Below are 17,051 nucleotides of genomic sequence, written 5' to 3'. Positions count from 1 at the left end.
ATAGGATATTATAACCATCAGTTTTCATTTGAGTCTCAATCAAAGAAGAGATATGCATCGTCAGAATCCATGTTGTCATCTGAGCCTTGGTACCAATAATCCTTCCTGAAGTTCGCACAAGTTTTTCTCAAAGCATCAAGGGAACATTTTTCGAAAGTTTCACATTTAACTCCGCACAGACTAATGAAGTTTGTGAAGTTTGAGTTCCTGCCTGCAGCCAAATGGAAGTTCCTGTGGAGTGCAGATGCATTTCATTTAGTAACCACCAGAGCACAGTACTTCCCCACTGCCAGCAGCGAGAGGTTAGTTCATCGGAAGTATGTGGAGGAGCATTTCAGGTGGCTAAGTGATGCAGAGCACAAACATTTTGAGTAACTGGCTTTTCGCATTAGCTCTGGAAGAAATCCAACAACACCATCAGAGCTGAGGTGTCAAATCAAGCGAGAGAGAGCGGCCTGACCTTATTCTGTTTTCTCTTCAATCTACAGCTTGAAAGTGGCTCAGTTAGTTCCTCTACAGGCGCACAGTGTTGAGTGAAATGGCTGAGGAAACCGCCTCCAGAGCAGTGAAGAGCCCTCTCCTCTTGTCAGATCCACATGGCCTGATTCTCCCAGCATTCAAAGGTCACCAAAGTAACCCAAGACAATGAGCACAGTGGGAAAAGCCCAGGCAGACATCAGCTTCTATTATATCTGAGCGACCTCAGGTTACATCACAGCCAGAGCAACTTGTTTTGCAAAGGTTAGGAATATAAAATGAAACCTGCTGCACGTCAGTGCAGGTCTGACTGATCTGTGTTTACCCTCATAATGACTACAAAACCTCAAGCACCAGCCAAAAGGCAGCGTTTGACAACAATGTGAGGAGGTAAAGTGGCGGTTAGCAGAGAAACTGGAGGGATTCGCTTTTTCCAAAAGCAAACACGGAGAAGGATTTACAACAACAAAACAGTTCACTCTAACTGTGGGGATTTTAAAGCACCTTGTGTTTCTTCCTTTGTCATCGGCACCTTTAGCAGCTAAAATAATTGTAGTGTAACGCTCCAGGGCACAACAGAAAACCCAATACACCAACGGTACCTGCTAAAATCTGCTGTGTGTTAGTGTTTGTCAATGTTATCTTCAAGTCAACAATACATTTCTTCCTGTATAGGTCTGAAACTCCAGATTGCAATCGTTTTTCAATATCACAACTCTAAGCTGAAGAATTCCCCCTCGAGCTTATCAAACATTAATTCTGAATCCTGAACTCTTTTTCCCACCCCTGCCCCGGCTCTTATTAAAACAGTCTACGTGTATGCGGCTCAAAGGAGTTTATCGAGATGAAAACCCCCTTTCCACCATACCTTGGACCACTCCACTGAACTACATAATGAGCTGATTAGCATATCAGCAAGAGGCTTGAAGGAAGAAAGATAAAGAGGGAGCCATACAGAGCGGGTAAGACAACAGTGAAATGTGTGAGAGGGAGAAAGAAAGGGGGGAGATGAAGATGAGGATCAATGAAACTCAACAGCCATCTGTGTCCACTGCCAGACTCCTCTCAGACATGTTTTACTTTTTAATGGAAAGAGAGGAGATAAAACAGAAAAGTTCTCATGCGCTAAAATAACACAGATGTGGTGGAGGAGGATGAGGAGGAGGAGGAGGAAATGTCGAGATGGCCTCAGCAACTTTTACTTGTACTTTCTGTACTGCTTCTTATTGACCGTGGGAAGCCCTCTCCATCTGAAAAATCAAATAAAACACTCTGGGATGTCGGTACTCGGTCACTTTTTCTAAGCCTTTCTCGACGGATGGTTGTCAGTTTGAAGCACAGGTGTTGAAGAAGTGCAGGTCTCTCTCTTTCCCTCTTTTTTTTTCTCTCCCTCTCGTCTGTGTGTCACTGTCCTCCCAGGGGGAACTCCGACACAAACGAGTTGACTTTTCTCTCACACGCCCACAGCCCTGATGTGATCAGTGAAAGTGAGCAGGCTGGAAATGAGAAAGGAAGATTGATTTTCCTGCATCGCTGCAAACCAACGGTTCGTTATGAGTCCAGAGCCTGATGAGCTCGCCTCTCTGCACAGATGGTCCCAATTGATCGGTCATAGAGACTCAGAGCGACTATGTCCAGTATTTACCAATTCAAATTGTTTGCTGTGCTACCTTTGCTTCCATATATATATATGTATATATCTATATCTATATCTACATAGACAAACTCACGATATACTCATTCACTGTCAGCCATTTCCAGAGCAAATTGCATGATCTTTCAAGATACAACTAATATGTTTTCTATGTCCATGTAAACACCAAAACTACCTAAAAAGAGTGGACTCTCTTCTTTTATGCCTCTCTTCATGTGTTTGATGAAAATTAATGACAAAACATACTTTTTTTTGATTGCATTCATCTCAGGCGCTCCATCCTTTCATCCTCTCCATAACCTCAATCGTCTTTTCTCACGTTTCAGCGCTCTTTCTCTCCGAAACTACCTCGACACATCCTCAGTTTGAGTGTAAGCTGCCTGAACTTTTCTAGCTTGCAGCGTCTCTTAATGTCTCTGTCATCTCATATCTTCTCCTCATATCCATGCTGGTCTCTCATCCAAAGAGCACACCGCTCTCACCCAAAGTAGTTTGTGAGCATGGTTTTGAATGACAAGCTCTGCCAGACCAGCTCTCTGGCATTAATATATATATATATATATATATATATATATATATATATATATATATATATATATATATATATATATATATATATATATGAACTGTTTCCATCTTTCACAGCTTTCTGTTAGGGCCACTGAAATATCAAACTTTAATGAAAAAGTTGAAAAGTTAATCAAGAATCTTTGCCGCTTCTTCTGGAGCTACAACCAAGATCAAAGATATTTTATCAAAACACAGCAGTTTTGCATTTTTGGGAGGAAAACTGTTTCATTTTTAATGCTCATGTGGCCTTCAGTTACCCTTAAAATCATCTTTTAATAGTAACATAACTCATTAGGCTTTAAAACTGTGAATTGCAGTTGAATGACTATTGCAGCCCTGGTGAGCCCTTGGTGTGGCCATAAACCTGCATTTTAAGCTTCAGTCTGATTCAATATGTTAAAGGTAGGGTCTGCAGGAATTTTTGTTACTTGTTAGTAAACACAAATTCAAAGTGGGCTCCTCCTCCTTGGCTCAGTGCTAGCAGCAGCACACACCCACAACCTCTGACCGAAGCTACGAGAACAACTCACTAGTTCAGCAACCACCTGCAGCATCGGGTTTCTACATGGGAGAGACTTGAGAGCTGTGCACCTGACTTGTTAGCACAAGCTAATCACAAGTATTTGACACACGCCTGGTTAGCAGAAAGCCAACTCACATTGCTCTATATCCTGAGCTGTTCTCCAAGTGCCCAAAGTGAGTGACAGTCCAGCCAAGCTTCACCCACATTTAGTAAAAAGCTTTATCTGTTTGGCGTTTCATTTCACTTTTGTCGTCTTTTCCTTTCTCTGTAGCTTCTTCTACTCACTAATCAACATGCAAAGTCACAAGCACACTTGGTGCTCTGTGATTGGCTGATGTAACTATGCTTATTCTTCGCCCACAAACTGATACAACCAAAACATCAACATACAGGCTGAGGAGAGGGTTCAAGGCAAACACAGACACTAGCACACAGGTGTAGAGGCCCAGAAGTGACAGTTGAGCAGGATTTTACCTGTAAAAGTTGGCATCTTTGTTTTCTAATGAAAATCCTGCAGAGTGTACCTTTACGTTTCAAATGTTTTTGGACAAAGCTGTTCATGATTTGCACTTTAACATTCCTGTGCTCCAGTTTCTATCTACCAGTTGTGCTTTATGGTCTAACAGAAATCTAACAGAGCCCTAATGGTCCAGCCCATGAGGCAGTCAGACAGGATCATGTTATAACTCGCCATCCTTAACTAAGATTTACTGGCTTTGTGCAGGGAAACACCCCTCCCATCTCAAACCTTGCTCTGTCTAGAAAAAAATGAACTCCTTTACAGCCAACCTTACAGCCTCAAGAATGACACTTCATACATTTTGTCTCCTCACGGCCTCTCTGACACGGTGGAACAAACAGCATGTGTCACAGCAGTCACATCAATCCACCCCTGCCTTAGAGGGAGAGGCACATATGTGTGTGTACGTTTCCAGTTGTATAAACAGAGGAGGGGCGGTTTCGCAGCCTCAGCTTCAATAAGCAACAACTATATACCCGATGAACTTTAAAAAAAAAAACAGCTTTAAGTTATGGTTGAATCAGGTTTTTTTTGTCCAGCCATTGATCTGATTCTGTCATGGTTCACAGTGAGACCAACAGCAGCTCAGCAATTACCCTGCAAGCCTTGACCTGTTAAAATTTTTCTTTCCTCGCCCTCCAGGCAACCCGACTTTCAGCTTCCACTAAAACCCTTGTGAAAAAATCAGCAGGCACACTATCGCCGTTTTCTGCTGCGTCATTTTTTTCTCAGTTTGACAGCGACACTTGCTGCAGGACTAAACCAATAAAAAGCCTCTGAACAACACCACAGTGGGTTTAATGCAGAGACGGTGGGTAGATCTGGAGAGAGAACACTCACTGCTCCTCCTGTCATGTCAACTTAAGGAAAACTTAATGCCAGAGAAAATTAATTAAGTTGTGTCAAAGACTTAAAGTCAATCATTATTTCCCCCCAAGCAGATCTCTCTGAGGTTTTTATTTACTGCTGTGTAAATAACCACACAAACCATGCTGCCAAATGCAAACACAGCTTTGTTCCTCGAGTAAATCATGTGACCTCTTAACTTTGATATTTTGACAAGTTGTAAATATCAGCTGTCAAAACCCTGGTGACAAAAAACTTCTGAGTGAAACACAAAATACTTCACCCCAATAGAGCAAGCCTAACCCTAAAGCGTCAAATACTCCTTATTACTACCGTAATAACCGTGTTAGCATTGTAACGTAACAGCCTACAATTTAAAGCCTGATAAGGCTAGACCTCAACTCCAGCTAGATTGGGTGCATTCTTAACCTGAATCCCCTGTTTTCAGGAGGAAAAGAGATGTCAGAATTATAATAAGTAAATGGCAATGAAAGAGAGAAGCCTGTATGCGCTGTAGCTAACCCTCACTGAACTTAGCTATATGATCCATCTCCTGATTCCCCTGTTAAGCCCATTTCTCCTACCTCTACGTACAAAAATGTATATGTCCTTTCCAAAAATGTTATGGTCACTGCTCGCATAGTTCCATGCATCCTTTACGTTGGAGTTGCTGTTGACCAATAGATCCACCAGGGGGGGCAGACCAGAGTCAAAAGTTTATAACAACAAACTCGAAAACAAACACGGCAACTGTGGAGGTATCACTAATGTAACACTTGCATTAAAGACAAAAACGAAGGCAGCATTGTAGGGAATAGTGGTCGGGGAGCCGTTAAATACATCATAAAGTTCCGCCATTGTTGTTTCTTCTTTGTGTCTCACTAAAGCTACGTATCAGGGAGTAACTGAAACACCGCCCTCATGGTTTCTGGTCATGCTCTGTTTGGCCCGTATCCGTAAGCTTTATGGAAGCAATCAGAAATATGGATGAATGAACGTAAAGCATGGAAAGAAGGCTTTGTCTGTATCCGTATCCGTATTTGAAGTTGAGCATAAATGGGCCTTCACAAAACAATAGAGTGTAGAAAAGATGGACGTAGTCTCCCCGATGTCACCCGTCTGTTTATGAAATGGAAAATGAAACACATTGGCTATCGCGGCCATATTGTTAGTGGTAAGGGCTTTGCATATACAGTAGCTATAGATCACATGACCTGAGCTGTGCCTCTGATTGGGCAAGCTTGCGATCTTAATAACCTCTGAACTGCCAATCTAGAAAAAAATTCACCCCTGTACAGTGTGTGCTGATAGTAAAATTAGCGATTCAGACAGGAGACGAGGTTGCCTCTTGGTATTGACCCTCTGTAACTAATACAAGCCTAGCAAACGAATAACAAAAGAATAAGACCAACCAAACCTAAAAAATGGCTTCAACTATGCTTCTCTTGCACTGTTTTCAACAATGTGTAGTTTCTATGCAGATGTGTAGAATTTTCTAGTACCATCTATAATCACCACCTGGTAGCAGTTGAGCAGCCAAAGGTAGTGCTGATAGTTGTAATATGCATAATATTAATCAATTTGGAGACTCTCAACACTATCTTCAACTGGTCTCTCGTTAAATTAAGAAGTTTTTTTTTTTCAATTAAACCAGAACTCCAGCCGGTTTTAATTATTTTTTAAATCATTTTTTAAAAACTACATTTAGAAAAGTATTAAAATAGCTACATGAGTCAAAAAGAACTGACACATGTAATCAAAAGACAACATCAAAAACTCCCTAAAGCTTTTATTTTGAAATGCCTGTGTTAGAAGTCTTCTATCTTGACATCTTATCTACTCCCCTTTTGATAACTGAGTCAGCTGTCTCTCTGGTGTGTACACTGACTCCTCTACTTCTGTCAAAACACTGATAACACCATGCAATAAGAAACACTGGCTGAAGTAAATTTGCACCCATACGTAAATCAATCAGTGCTGCTGAGTTATTATCCTCCCCTCATGTGTCTATCCCTTCATGTGCGAGCGTTCAAGATGTTCGAAAGATTGGCAAGGGCACACAATTCATAATCAAACCTCCACTATTTGCCTTCCCACTCAGGGCACCTCGTCGCCACTGCCTCCACCCCCATCTTTGCTGTTTTGTGAGCTCTCTTTTACTTTATGAAAAAATAAAGTCATTAAATTGCTCCAAGACTCATAACACTGCAATCCAACAGTCACCCACATGGAAACGGAATCTGCAAAGACTAAGTACAGCAGTGCTCAGAAATGGCTTGAGACTGGAAATGATTTAATCTCCTCAAATTTGTTTTCTTTTTTTTTTCTTTTCTGGGTGTTTTGTCCTTTTCTTGTTGTACAGAACAAAATGGAAGATTAATTTGGCCTACTTTGCATGTTGTTTCAGGAACCTAATTTAGATTTCTGTTTATTTCTGGGCCGCAGTCGAAGCACCAGACATTTTGTAAATAAAAAAGTGGCGAGGAGCTTACCTGCATCTCCTTCTCTCCATACTTGGAGGGGTTCTTGCTGCCTTGACTCTTCCTGCGCAGTTTCTTCAGCTCACCCTGGCACTTCTCCAGGCTCTCCCCTTTATTCTTGTGTTCCATCTGGTATTTCTTCAGGGCAGCCTACATGGGGCGACAGGCAAAGCACAGACAGAGAAAATTAGGACAACTAATTAAGACACCTGGATGAGACATCGGGTGGGAGGACAGGAAAACTTTTTGAGTTTCAACTCTCTGACCTCACAAACAACCTCTGCATCAAAAAGTATTCTCATACAATAAGAAACACCTTATACAAATATTAGATTTCTGTAAGTTGTTGAGATTCCAACTGTAGATTATTAAATAAAATGTGACTGTTTTTTCTATTTACTTTTCCAGGTGCTTTGAATGTATTCTGTAAATTTCCTCCTTCCTGTCCATTATAACTAAAGGCATACTTTTCTTGCCTATAAATAAACCCTTTGGTTAACTTTAAGTAGGATAGACTGATTATCAGCCGGGCCAATTATTGGGCTAATATTTGGCATTTTGGGCTTTTTTCTAATCCTACAGCCGATATGAAGCCAATTTAAAACTATGTTTTTTCGGCTTTTAAAAAAATCAACCCCATTACATGCCTGTAAAGGGCAGCACAAATTCAATTGTGTCCAGTTTTATTGCAGTCATGTAGAAATTTTGGAAACTTTATTCACTGTAGAAAACTTTAATGATAATTTTTTTTAAGTTTTCAGTTAACTTTATAAAACATGCTGCTAAGCCTGGGAGCTGTTTATTAAACATCTGCTTGAAGGCATTTGAATGCAGTTAAGTGTTGGAGTTTGTATTGTTTAACATTTTTACACCAGTATTTTCACTTTCACTGCAAATGAATATCGGCTTCAAATATCGTTATCGGCCTCCTTGCCTGCTAATAATCAATATCGGTCAGGCCCCAAAATATCCATGTTGGTCTATCTCTAACTTTGAGCCTTAGTACCCCTCTAATATGCATAAATAAAAAAGTTTCTGCATTGTTCCTGGAGACCACGCATTAGTAAAACCTAGCTTCTTCAGGATGGTTTAAATGGCTCCCGTGGTGACAAATCAAGAAGAGTGATTTACATAGGGATGCATGCAAATCCTTTTCCCCTTTGCAATAGTGGGGCTATCCACTTACATAGCCACACTCATAAAGCTACACCACAGACTGATTTAAACATGGACTTAGTCTCCACGATGTCACCTGTCTGTTACTGCAACAGTGAAATCAAGCCAGTCTACAGATGCAGCTACATTGGATGTGACTTGGGCTTTGAGCTTCCTTTTAATCAGCTACAGGGTGCTCGAGAGTCACATGAGCTAAGCTGCGTCTCTGACTGGACAATCAAATGATCCTAATATCTTCTAAACTGCAAGTTAGAAAAACATTCACCCCCTGTACAGTGTGTGCCAATCGCAAAATTAAAATTTCAGACACAAGCAGTTTTTTGAACCAGGCTGTAAATATGCTTTAATGCTGTACAAGTCTGTTTTTTTTTTTTTGGCTGGGTGTATGTGGTTTCTGGTCTTTCCACAGCCAGCCTCAAGCGGATCCTTGATAAACAGCAACTTTTAGCACTTCTGCAACGGCTTCATTTTTCTGCCCCTTGAGCTACACACACACACAAAACAAGAAAGTAGAAATAATACTCAAATTTTAATGAACCTCTCAGATACAAATGCTGGAACTTCAATTACAACACAGTTACCTCTTACTATTCCCAATCCCATCATTCATGCTTCTAGTTCTGCTGAGGTTAACTTTGTATTTCTTTCTTTTTTTTTAACTCAGACATGTTGTAAACAGCTATATGTATCATGAAGCAAGACTTTTAACACATAAGATAAACACTACATACTTTTATTTTTGAGTAGCAAACAAACAAACAAAAAACGAATATAATTTAAAACTAAAATAATTTATTGGTTTAAAAACAAAGTTGCCCTCCTTTACTCTCGACATCTCCATATGGCTCTGCAGATGCAAGAAGGGATTAATCCAAAAATTCCTTGTTGGCATATTCAAAAATACTCCAACATCTGAGAGCAATCTCGTTTTATAATCAGACTAGCTAATTTACATGGTGCTCTGCAATGTTCTCATTATTTGTCTTCCAGGCTTGATTTTGCAACAACACATCTGTTTATTTGTGTCTCCTAAAACATCCGCTGCAAAGGATTTCCAATCGTGAGCTGATTCCAATTAGATTTTCTCAACATTTGTGGAAAAAAAAAGAAGCAGAGCTTTTTGGCAGCCTGCAAAACTAATGCATGATTTTGCAGAACAAGCAAAGTGACCTGTTTCGTCCTTTTACGGCTAAAGTTTATGCAGTTAGTCATTTAATTTGCTTATTTAATTATTTACTTGTTGAAAGCAACAACTTTGTTTCTGGACTGTACCAGCTCGGTTGCTATAGTTACCATGTCCAGTGTGACAAAGCTCATGTGGTTTCAGTTCCAGGCAAAATTGGCGAAGGAGAGCTCCTGCATAAGGGTTCACCACCCACATTTGCAGAAGACGACAAGGTTGCAGGTATCGGCTGGGTGCTGTTGAGCTGAAATGGAGCTATGAAGTGGCTGTTGTCACTGGAAGACGAGCAGGATGACACATGCTGTGTTTGGATTTCATAACAGAGATGAGTGGCATTACAGCTATTCTGTGGGATCCGAGCTGGACTGGAAACAACCAAACCACATATCAACAAACTGCTGGAATTCTATCTTTTGACTGTATCCAGGGCTGATTCATTTTGCAAAATCAAGAGCATCTCTGAAATATAAACTTGTTTGATAGGTATCCACACCAGCTGAAACAATGCATGCCTTCGCTCTGATGTCTTTGGAACTCAGTAACAATGAATGACTCATCCTTTCACTCCCCTCTCATCTTTGAGTTAAGGCAGTACAACCGATTCGAGCTGCTTTGTGTTTCATATCATCAATTCGACTCCCTCAGTTCTCAGAGGAAAATCCCCTGCACACCGATTGTTCCTGTACAGAGTGTACTCTTTGTTCTGTGACTTATGAAAAGTTTTGCTGTAGTTTGCACGGTCACTCCACGTAAACAAGAGAAAATCCCTGGCATGTGCCTCAATGAGCTGGATTATTCCTCCTAATTAACAAAGCAAAAGCCTGTTGTTGCACAAATCTCAACTACTGGCCACAACTGCAGAGAGATAATGAATGGGATTAAATCTGATTAATCAATGTGGTTGAAAACAAAGAGAACATCTGATGAACCCTGGTATACTTGAATAATCTCAAATCCTTTTATCAAGTGGCTGTAATCTACATGTGTGGTAATGGTGGGTGTTTTTTTTTCACGCATATAGTTATGTATAATGAGAGTTTGCTTCATTAGATGTTAAAAGCAGATACGTTTATGTTACAAAAACAAGTGGATAAAGCTCCTGAAATGTATTGTGAATTTTAAAGTTAAAGAGGGGGTACTGCGCTAAGCCATACTACACACATGGGTAAAAATGGATGTCCAAAGTAAATGTGTGCAAATTTTAAATTTGCAACATATTCCTTTTGTAGAATTCCCTCAATCTATCTGTCCAAAACATGCCGCCCTGAAATAATAATCTACACAAGACTTGCTGATATGATGAGGTTATCCCATAAGACCTCTGAACTGGTTCACGACATGATGGAAGGCAGTCTTCTAACACCCTAGTCTGCTGATAGCTCTACCACCGACAGACCCTCAGATGGCTGACCAATCAGAGGAAAGAAGGCTTGTGGAGCAGGGAGCCTTAGGCCTTGTACACACGGAGACACATAGCCAGGTATTTTCAAAAATAAATCCCCCCCCCCATTGATTTTTGAAAATAAAATAGAAAATTCACACAAGGTGATGCTTGAAGCAGGCTGAAGCAGGCCAAGCCCATCTTTGACAGTTTCCAAAATCTTCACTTTTGCCAGAGTTTTTAAAAAACATAGTTTGTAGTATGTGAAACATTAAAATATATGCGAATTCCCAGATACCCGGCTGCATGTGGACATGGCCTTAAAGCAACAACAGCTAAAATACAGTGTTTCAAACAGAGGCTGAGATGAGGGCTTCTAAGCACCAGTGTGAGTAACGTAGGGAGATCTTAATCGTGTTAAGCTACTACAGGGCTAGTAGGGACAGTAGAAAGCCTAAAAGAACACTCTTAAAAAAATAACTTTCTACAGGTTTCCACTAGCTTTTTTAAGTACAGCCGCATAGGGCCTCTTTTGCAGAACTTAAATGCTACAATTTTTGTCTAATTTGTCAGAAAAAATATGAAAGTACACTCAACACAAGTCACATTTAGCTAAGTTTAGAAAAAAAAATATTTCAAAACACAATGAGAATGAATTTGCAGTAAATCCCTTTTAAAGTGTGGAAATAGCTCATTGAAATGTTCTTTTTTTTTCTTTTTAAAATAATGAGAAATGCACATTTTTTCCAGATTCTATAACCCGCTTTGAGTATTTGATCTTGATTGGTCAACGTCCCATAAAGTCAACATAAGCAACTGTTGGAACAACATTATTAAAACATGTTGAATCAGGTTAATCTGCAGTGACACATTTCACCTGCCTGTTGACACTGTGGCAAGAAACTTTGGTTTCCATTGACATTTTATATTGGTAACATACCAAACACAGATCAGAGAGATGTAGAGTATGATTCTGGCTGAAATCCAGTCAACCGGAGCATAGGTGAACATGTCTCTGAGCTGCTAATCTCAGAGCAACTGTTTAATATGAATTATGTCAAATAAGAACGCTATCTTTCGACTCTAAACTTAATTCAAATGTTAGGTCAAATATTCCTCCTGCCAGGAAGTTGATAGTCTGTTGTAATTGTAGTGTTTTCACAGGAATCTCAGGGGCTTCTATTTTGGTTGTTGTTGCTTTCTAGCTAAATACATCATTATCAAACCAATAAAATCATATTTAAATCAACATTTTGTGTAGACTTGCGGAAGTCTTTAGTAGGTAGCCATGTGACAAGCTGAATAATGTATCGTGATGCAGTGGTTATGCCAATTTGAATCCTCTTCCTGCTTGGCGTCCAGTCCTGCTCACCCTGTTGGGATTCTGATTTGCATAACCACCTGCCTACAATTCAATATCTCTTACATAGTCCCATGACTCCCTTCTCTTTAGACTGGACTCATTCTTTTTGTTAGGATGATTATGTGAAATGAGAATTTCAATCAACTCTTTACCTCCTCACCATAATTAAGCCCAAGCCTATGTCACTGTTAGAGTTCAGTTACAAGGATTTTACACCTTGTTTGCTCCCCAATTTGGTTTTATTTTTAAACCCATACTCTGACCTCTGTGTAATGAGTGAACAGTTGTAAAATCCCGGGGAACCCATTATGTCAGACAAGAGAAAAGAGAGATGCCGGCACAGAGAGAACAGAGAGAGATGCAGACAGAGAGAGAACAGAGAGGCACACACAGCTCGAAAAGGAGACACACACACACACACACACACACACACACACACACACACACACACACACACACACACACACACCTCAGTCTTGGAAAACAGAAGCCCCCCTTGTGAGTCTTTTTGAACAAAGACTAAATTTCAGATGATTAATTCACAAAATCTGAAGAAAATGGCTGCTATTATCACTGCAGTGGATCTGAAGGAAACTCATTAAAAGTAATGGATGCTAAAAACCTCAGGGATACGTCAACAAAACAGAAATGTCGGAATCAGTTTATATTTCTAGATCTCTGCCAGAAGAATTTTGAAATCTTTTTCAACACTATTTTAAAAAGGAAACATTTTCCAATTAAAAATCTCTTTTTTTTTAAATAGCCATAAGAGGGAATGATTTGACTGATATCCCTAAATTTATTCCAGTGCCAGTATGACTCATAAACACATTCTCTTAACTCAATTTTAAGAGCAGCATTGCAGTGAGTGTGCTAGTGTGTGCATGTTTGTTTGATTTTGTGCAAGCCATAGTTGAACACGATGGTCCTTCCAACACTGCAACACAATAATGATGACATTATCCCATCCCCCAAAACGGCGCACAGCAGTGTTGCTCTACACTCAGCCTGCAACCCACTCATTCTAAAGATATCACATGTAGACCAGCTCCACAGCGCTTACACACTCTAACAACACACACACACACACACACACACACACACACACACACACACACACACACACACACACACACACACACACACACACACACACACACACACACACACACACACGCACACACACACGCACACACACACACACACACACACACACACACTCCTGAAGGGTTTTATCGTATCCAGTCTCCCCTTGGCAGGGTGAGTAGACATGTGATGGTATTTCAAAGCTGCTCTTTTCATTGTCACATCCGCTAATTGTTTTTAAGAGAGATTCTTGATCCAGACACTGGAACACATCTTCACCTCCATCTCTGTTATGCAACAGCTGATGTAACGAAATAAAAAAGCACTACAATGAGAGCCCAATAAATAAACACGACATTTTCAGCGGCGCTGAACAGGCCAAACAGCTACTCACAGTCAGGTAACGGGCATCCAGGTCCACCTTCTTCTCCAGCTCAGAGAGGAGCTCGTTGTGGAATGATTTCAACTGGGAAGAAAGCACAGACACAGTTAGAAGGAACATGAATGAGTTTATTACAAAAAAATTAAAAATAAAAAAATCAAGTGGATGCTTCCTGTTGAATTTAAAGACAGAGACTTTCACATTAGGTTGTATTCAGTTGGCAAATGTGTGATCTTTTTCCACTCAGTAGCTGAATAAATGTTTCACCAACAAATTGCTGGCATGTGAAGCCTCTCTCAGCTTGCAAATCACTGTCACAGATTCAGAGCTATAATATGACACAATGACTTGGCACTGGACAGTTAATGTGGTTTGCCCAGGAAACAGTCTGCAAAACCAGAATAAGAAGATCAATATGCACTCAAGTGGAAATTATTTCTGCGTACCAGCAGCTGAAAAATACAAGCAATGATCTTAAAAGCAACATTTACATATTTGCTCCCTGGCAAGTTTGTTTCTCTCCCTTTGGTTTCAGCATCTCCAACCTGAATAAATCTTTAAATGAACCATGCAAATAATTTAAACTGACAGTCTGTTTTTCATAAGTAGCAATATTCTGCACATCCAAAGGCTGATACAGTCTGTTCTAGCTTTATTTGATAATGTCCATGATCATAATCCCAGGGAGCTTAAAAGGATACGAAGCGCTTAAATAATCTTATAAGGCAAAAATATCTTCTGAATAAGCTTATTCAGCTCAAAGTGGATGAAAGCTGTTTTTTTAGAGTAAGGACTTTAAATATTATTCCTGATTTCTAAAGATTAAACTCATGCTGAGTTGCTAACACTGAAGGGCTCAGCATGCAGAGCAAAAGGGATTACATGAACAGTGAGAGCAGGCAAAGGATTGATAGACTTATAACAACCTAATAAGGACAGCTGGCTCATGGTCACCTATCCGTGTGGTGGACACACACTTAATGAATTTAATACTGACTGTGGATAACTTGTCATCCAAGTGTCTTACCCTGAGTGCTGTGCTATTCAATTAACTGGCTCGACTTCTCCAGCTCCCGTCTGTGTCTGGAGTTTGGATGTACACAAGCTCAGTGAGTTATAGTTAATTTAATATGAGCTCATGTTCATTTAATCACCAGGTATTCCTTACACTGCCTGCAGAGGATGTACAACTCAAGGAGGCGTTGTGGAGCATCAAAAACCAAAGTAAACAGTTTAGATATGTTTTTAATTATATGTATTCCATTTCTACCATGGCTTTCAGACTTATTTCAATACATCAACAACATTACAAAAAGGATACAGTTGACTTTGGATACAAAGCCTGTAATTCTATTATTCCACAATTTGTTGATTTCATTAACTTCCTGTTTTTTTTCCTCCACTTTTTAATTAAAATAAACCAAGTTACTGACAAAAACAAAAATTATGATGCCTAAAATAATTCACGTATTTCACTTATTTATTTATTCATTTATTTAATCCATTTAGTTTGTAATTTATTTAATCCATTTAGTTCGTAATTTATTCAGAAGGTTTCTTTTTTCATCTGTCAATCTATCCAGTCAGTTACTATGGCAGTGTATTGCTACCTCGTCTGAAAGAAAAAAGAAAGGAGGATCTGCATAATGTGAAAAGTTTTTTGTTGGAATAAGGTGTTTATTTCGCAAGTTGTTGTTGTTGTTGTTTGAGTTCTCTGTTTAACTTTCTATGGCCTAACGGAATAGTAACTTGTACTTTTATATTATTAAGGGCTATACCTGATTACTTATATTGTCAAACTCATGTTTGAAAGGGTAAGCAAGAAACAGATAGCAAAATCAAGGACTATAGTATCCACACAATTTGTTTAAACTGCACTTCATGCTTGGGTTAAGATACATTAATATCCTGTAGAAAATCATGTTTTACAGAAAAAACACTAAGAAATTTTGTAAAAAAAATACAGTAAAAATGTAAACAGCTTTACAGAACAACTTGTAAAGTGTACAGTTTAAAACTGTTGTTATTTACGAACAAATTAGATTTTAAACCAGGAATATCAACAGCTATTCTTTGCTGAATTAGCATGATCACAATGCTATTTTTGCTATTTCTTTAAGTCTGACTTACATGTAGTTGCACAGTGAATCCTATTCAACTTCACTGAAAAATACCAAATAAACAACACTGTTTAACTGTGAAATCTTCATTATAAGACATCAAGATTAACTCCAAAGTCAATTTAAATGTATTGTATTTTTCTGTAGTAATGTCATAGTTTTACACTATCATGTCGTTATTTTAACTGGATTGTATTGCCTTTTGTTTAACAGTATTTCTGTGTTCTAGGTACCGTAATCTGTAAAATCTACCAAGAAATATAATTATTTTATCAGATGTTTACTGTAAACTTGTGTTTGACTCAGTATTTTTAATTTTTAAAGTGCTTTTTTAATTTTTAATTTTACTGACATTTTTTACAGTGTACTCCATGATTTTGCAAAAAAAAAACAACAATGGTGAACCCCTGACATAATTGTGTGTTGTAATGAAGCAACATATCTTGTTCTTATGTGGAAAACTTATTGTTATACCAGGAAACTTCCCTTGTAATAACATGAGACTGATTTTTTCCCTCTGGCGTTGCATAAATATGCCTCTGTAAGTTAGTGAGGAAGCTAACAAGCCAATTAGTTTGCAAGTTAGCTAGCTAGATAGTTCCGCAAGCTAATTGGTTCAGTTGCAAGTTTGTCAGCTAGTTCATTATTCAACCTGCTAGCATTACTTGCAGGCTAGCTCACTCAAAAACCCAACACTCCTTCATTTGATTTAGGTTTTTCTTTTTACATAGTTTTCTGGTTAAGTAGTTAGCAAGTGCGGATTTTACACAGTTAGCTTGTTAGTTATCTACTGCTCAAATTAGCGAGTTAGGTTTTTTTGTTGCTTTGATTTTGTTGCTTTGAGACATTTTTCTCTCCACATAGACCTTCAATGTTTATGTTTGATTTACCAGCTGCTTTTTATTTCTGTGTTATCTAAAAAATATCACATTTGAGACAATTTTTGTGGAGAGCCCTGTGGTGTCGAACAGCTCAAGCTAAGCAACCCTTTGAGCTCAGAATACCAACCATCTCCTCTAGCTGCACTTGGATCTGTCTGTGGACCTCAGCCATCTGGAACAGCACATCCCCTGCACAGAGAGAGATAGAGAGACAGAGAAAAAGACAGAAAGAGAGGAGGGGGAGCAAAGAGAAAACGCATGAACAACACTCGACAGCATACAAACTCCTACAGCAGAGGGAAACAGAGGAGAGGTAGGTAGGGAGGTAGAGATAAAAGGAGGAGACGAGAAAAACAGAGACCCCCCAACGTGCAAAAGCTCATGCAATAACACAAGAAACAAAGATACA

The 17,051-nt window shown here is 39.2% G+C and overlaps 1 protein-coding gene across 6 annotated transcripts in view; it reads right to left on the bottom strand.

Annotated features, from left to right (window-relative positions):
* LOC141810053 (BAR/IMD domain-containing adapter protein 2-like) overlaps window positions 1-17,051 on the bottom strand; it is a 78,337-nt gene that overhangs the window by 16,398 nt on the left and 44,888 nt on the right. For all 6 annotated transcript variants that reach the window (XM_074697364.1, XM_074697366.1, XM_074697363.1 and 3 more), the window contains exons 4-6: window positions 16,770-16,831; window positions 13,654-13,725; window positions 7,083-7,220 (exon numbers count right to left, since the gene is read on the bottom strand). In XM_074697364.1, the coding sequence (XP_074553465.1) occupies window positions 7,083-7,220; window positions 13,654-13,725; window positions 16,770-16,831 (272 nt within the window). The remainder of the gene's footprint in view (window positions 1-7,082; window positions 7,221-13,653; window positions 13,726-16,769; window positions 16,832-17,051) is intronic.

This window comes from Halichoeres trimaculatus, unplaced genomic scaffold, assembly GCF_033239565.1.
Source record: "Halichoeres trimaculatus isolate MK-OKI-2021-1 unplaced genomic scaffold, fHalTri1.1 fHalTri1_scaffold_20, whole genome shotgun sequence".
In the NCBI taxonomy this organism is placed as follows: domain Eukaryota; kingdom Metazoa; phylum Chordata; class Actinopteri; order Labriformes; family Labridae; genus Halichoeres; species Halichoeres trimaculatus.
This window is presented reverse-complemented; position numbering and strand designations above follow the sequence as displayed.